General features: G+C 40.6%; 1 protein-coding gene across 1 annotated transcript in view; it reads left to right on the forward strand.

The window, feature by feature from the left end:
• Positions 1-5,000, forward strand: part of LOC138033593 (WD repeat and FYVE domain-containing protein 3-like) — a 65,878-nt gene that overhangs the window by 42,529 nt on the left and 18,349 nt on the right. Inside the window, exons 31-38 of the mRNA XM_068881384.1 lie at positions 673-752; positions 849-902; positions 2,005-2,092; positions 2,972-3,142; positions 3,247-3,379; positions 4,114-4,205; positions 4,299-4,410; positions 4,709-4,797. Coding sequence (XP_068737485.1) covers positions 673-752; positions 849-902; positions 2,005-2,092; positions 2,972-3,142; positions 3,247-3,379; positions 4,114-4,205; positions 4,299-4,410; positions 4,709-4,797 — 819 coding nt within the window. The remainder of the gene's footprint in view (positions 1-672; positions 753-848; positions 903-2,004; positions 2,093-2,971; positions 3,143-3,246; positions 3,380-4,113; positions 4,206-4,298; positions 4,411-4,708; positions 4,798-5,000) is intronic.

Genomic DNA, 5,000 nt, shown 5'->3' on the forward strand with positions numbered 1-5,000 from the left:
AATGAGGTTGTGTGAGGAAATCTTGTACTCGTGGCCTGGCTGCTTTTTCCAGTTCTATGACACACGTTAAATTGTAAACTGCTGAGTCTGCTTGAAGTCCAAGCACGTTGATGTCATTCTCGTCCCAGAGCCCTCCGTTTCTTTTGGTCACGTAGTCTCCGACCACGTGCCAAAAGAAATTGAGGGCTCTGGGCACGAGAATGCGTTCATGTTGTCACCTAAGTGAAATGGAGTAAAGAAATGAAATATAGATGGATGGACGTATTTTTGATTTGTTTGCATTGAGGCGTATGAAACTTATCTCCTTTTTTGTTGCAGTTGGCGTCGAAGCATTTCATTTTGTCAGGGTTGTTTGTTTAATTGACAACGGTTCCTATCAGTTAACAAAATGAGATAAAATATCGTAAACGTTGACTCTGGCTATAAAAGACGAATAACTTGGACGTTTTGGTTACTCCTGTAACCTTCTTCACTTCTTCAGCAAAAGGTCCTTGAGGCGTATTCACATTTTGCTGAAGAAGGTTACAGGAGTAACCGAAACGTCCGAGTTACTCGTTTTTTTTAGCCAGAGTCAACTTTCACGATATTTTATCTCATTTTATTAACAGAAATGCCTGGCTGCAGACCAGATCAAAACACTGGTTCTCATCTGTTCAATACCTTTGTTTTCAGGCAATCGATGATGTTTTTAAAATTTCTCTTCCCAAGCCAAGCTTTACTTCCTACAAGACATTGGATTATGTGGAACACATGTAAGATGAGGTGTTTTTTCACAAAATCCAAGTGGGATTTCGGCAACTTTTACGTTTATTAACAATATTGCACTTTCTAATTATTCGTTTCTTTAGGCCGGTGGCAGTGGGTGGAGGAACGAATTTAAACCTGGACTTGAAATCTGTCAGGTAATTAAACCTGACGTTTTCTTCACTTTCTTTACCTTATCATTATTAATTATTGTTGTGGTAGTGCACTTTTGTACGTATTGCGCGTTGAACATAGCAAAAATCTCCAAAATGTTTTTCGCTGCCGGTAAGTTTTTATATGCACAGAACAAAATTTGTTGTTTTGTTGTGGCAAACTTTGTCGCTGATGGCTTTTTTTTTTAATTCTCGATCGATACCTGCTAAAAACTGTGTATCAATATTTATTTACTTTAACGTCAATTTTTTTTTTCATAAAGCAAGCCAACAAAATCTGTACCTTGCTTATTTCGCATTTTTGAGCGCAAATATAAAAACAGAATTTTCGGTCCTAACTTTCTGACCGCAAGTCCTATATGTGAGGTCACCCATCCAGATACTAACCCCGCCAGACAGGTTTAAATTTCAGTAAATTTTGTCGTGAACAGCTGTCAGACGATCAGAGCACACCCTTAAACTTGCTGTCAAAAAGAGATTGAAGCAAACTACATGACAGCCTCGAAGCCAATGTTTCTCGTTTCCGTTTAGTTTCTTCAATCTTTCTGGGTTTAGTATTTTACTAGTACAGTACCGCTCAAACTATTAAATCGGTTGCTTTCGTTTTTGCCTCGGTTGCGGTTTTCGTCCAACCTAGGTGATTTCGCGGTATCACCGCGTGCAAATGCACTAATAGTTTCGAGCGGTACTGTACCTAAGACATTTACCATAGCACTAGAATGATTTACGATATCAAAACGATATCGTGTACTATTAGAGCTAAACATTACGCAATGACTCCTTGAAACAAAATACAGCTCAGTTGACAGGTATGCAAAAAAGCACTGAATCAAGTTACTGTACTACCACATGTACGCAATGCGTGCCTATTTTTCCCCTTATCTTTTGTTTGTAACTACTATATCTATCAAAGCTTAGTTCCATTGAAGGCCTTTTATTGCTTCCAAATTACTGCAAGTGTTGGTGCAAACATAAGACTTGGTTTTGCGTTGTGTATGGGGGTGGTGGGGGGGGAGGGGGGAGGGTAAATGTTAGGACCCTTGTTAGCAAAGGTAAGCTGATATTTATTTGCATCCACCTGTCGCAGGCCTCTCATCGCCGATGCTGCCACCAGGATGTGGGTGACATACATCTCCAATGAAGAGAAACACAAAAATGAGACATTAGGACAACCGGTACATGAACTATCGAGTAAAAAAACATTGTGATATGCACTTAAAAGAGCTTTGATGCTCGCTTGGGATTGCTCTTCATCTAGACTTCTTGCTGTTTCTGCTTACCTGGCCTCATACACCATAAGCCTTTTTAGAGACAAGCCGGTCACTTGATGAAGAGAACAGGATAGCAACAACACCGTGGACTCCATCCCCTACTCTTTTCGAATAGTGTGTAAAGTAAAGTAAAGTAAAGCAACCATATTTAACGTCGATAACTCGTAACAGTAATTCAACTGACAAACCTGAGGTCGACGGTGCGCTCATTTTCCTCCCCCCTCGCCATCAGTGCTCCGTATTACGGGTATTTAAAGCTACTTAGCTACACGGAAAGGAAAGAAGTCGAAACAAGGATGTGAGATCCGGGAATCGAACTCAGGACCTCTTGCACCAAGGCCGCGCACTAACCGACTGTGCCATCCTTGCTCCTTAATCCTTGCTCCTGTAACGTCCGACAGGGAACTTATGAACATAGAAGATATTTGTGAGACGGGGCCTATAGTTTATAGACCTTGTCCAAGAAGACTAGAGAGTCTAAACATTTGGAGATGCCGTTACAAAGGCAGCACTTTCTCCTCAGTGATTTTAAGATCCTGAGTGTCGATCCGGCGGGGGTTCCAACCCGCGACCTCCCGCACGTCAGCCCGATGCTCAACAAACTGAGCCACAAGTGTGGTGCTCCTTGTTTCTTGCCTCTTGGTCTAGTAGGATGAAAGTAAATGAGATAAAATTGGTTTTAAGAGAATCTGATAAGTTGGTTAAACATAAGCTCACTGTTAAAAGCAACTGAGTGGTATTTGGAGAATCCAGACACAATTAATATTAATTTTTCTTTTTCAGAAACAAAGTGCTGCTAGGAGGCCTACTCCCCTGCGGATGTTGAGTACAAAGAAGAGCAAGAAGGAGACAAAGGATCATAGAACTTTGCTTAGAGAATCGCATTTGTGGCGAATGCAACACACTAAAGTGGTCCGTGATCTTGTCAGACTTCACCACAAGAATCACCTTCAGGTAGATTGGATTATTCTAGGTCTTTCTTTCTGATTTTATTTGTTTTTCGAAATTACTTTTGATTGGAGATTTATGTTATATATTTCTCTCGGCTCCATTCCCAGAACTACCAGCTTATAGCTAAATCAGTTGCCGAGGAATGGGCTCTTATGGATGCAGATCTGACCAGGGAGCGAGGCTTGTGGGGTCCGCTTTGCAGTTCTCAGCTGGACAAGTGGGCCTTGGACATGGTTGAAGGTATTGAATAACCACCTCTTTAATAAATAGGCATTGATGTCATTAAATGTCTATGAGAATTGTGGTTAGGACCTGAGGGAGAATTAATGCATGATGTTCGTTTACCAAAGAAAATAAGTATCGAGGTTTGTATCATTACAAGCTCCAATCCTGTTTTGCATTTATTAAGGGCTGTAAAATGACCAATCAACCAATACTAATGTGTCAAGCAATTCTCCGTCTAAACGGAGGACTCTGATTGGCTGGTTTTCGGTCGGTATTTTACAGTACGGAACATTACGTGGGAACGACCCGTTTCCGTATTTTTTCCCTGTCCCCGGAAATTCAACTTGAGCGAAACAAAAAGAGCTTTTAAAAAGCGGAATTTTATTTTTTTCATCCCAACAAAACAATTACAGCAAGCGGAATTTAGTTTTACATGTAAAAGGTTACCGTTCAAAGTTCGCTGAAGGAAGATGACGATTACGAATATTCACCAAGCGGAGAAGTGTGCGATCGCTCAAAGAAATGACGCCATATAATAAACAACTTACTAATCTCACTTGCTCGGGACCGTACTGGGGGTTTATTGACCCTCGGTCGTTTTTTTACGGACCTCGCTGCGCTCTGTCCTTACTGCCTAACCCCAGCACTGCCCTCGCGCTCCGTTAGTAAGAGATTTGATTATTAATCGTGGCTTTATCTATTAATATTGCAATTGATGTCATACTAATGAATCCTTTGCTGATTTTGAGGTCCCCATCGAATGAGGAAGAAGCTTTGCCGGAACGACATGTTTTATTTACATTATCCTTATGATCCTAAACTGGCCAAAGTAGTGAAACAGGTATGCTGTTTCATTTGTATACAAAAGAGAACAACTTAAAAGGACGTTGGACTGAATGATCGTGAAACAACCGTCACGCATTTTAATTCCCAGAAACCAACAAAGTACAAAACACCATACAGCAGTGACTGCAAGCTACACTTCAAACTGAGAGGAAAAGTTGTGCAAGGACTGGGACCGATCGAAGCCCTCACACAGCAACATGGTGAGTAGATATGACGAAAGTTATGATATATAAACCCATATATATTTGAACTGCGGAGAGAATCAAGTAAAGGAGGAAATCCTGAAAAATTCAGGCTTTCCTTTCCTTACTGCTCAAGTAAAAAACCTTAAATAGTAACTGCAATTATCAGCATCTTTACTTGAGGGTGAGTAGCAGCGTTAACGCGGTATGCAGAACATAGACATTATTGAACCAAGGTGTGTGGAAAAATGCTGGCTTAAGGTACGAGGAGTCCTTGTTCGCTCGAACTCTCATGATTTGTGTTTTTTGATTTAAGTTGAAGGAGGAGAAACGAAGGCGCTTTCCGCATCGCATCCGATTTCAGCCGAACCAAGCAACTTCACCGAAGAAAATGAAGGCAGTGAGGTAATTTGAAATCATGCAAGGCAAATACAAGGACAATGATATTTTGGCTTTCAGAAGCCGCAAAAAAGTTATTTGTATCCCATCAAAATGTTTTCACATCGTTGTAATCGGTAAGTGGATATTTTAATGCAACCAAATCAGTTTCAAGTTTGTTAAGGTAAAAATGTTTTTAAATGATAAAATATCGTGCGGGTTGGGTTATG

Source organism: Montipora capricornis, chromosome 14, assembly GCF_036669925.1.
Source record: "Montipora capricornis isolate CH-2021 chromosome 14, ASM3666992v2, whole genome shotgun sequence".
In the NCBI taxonomy this organism is placed as follows: domain Eukaryota; kingdom Metazoa; phylum Cnidaria; class Anthozoa; order Scleractinia; family Acroporidae; genus Montipora; species Montipora capricornis.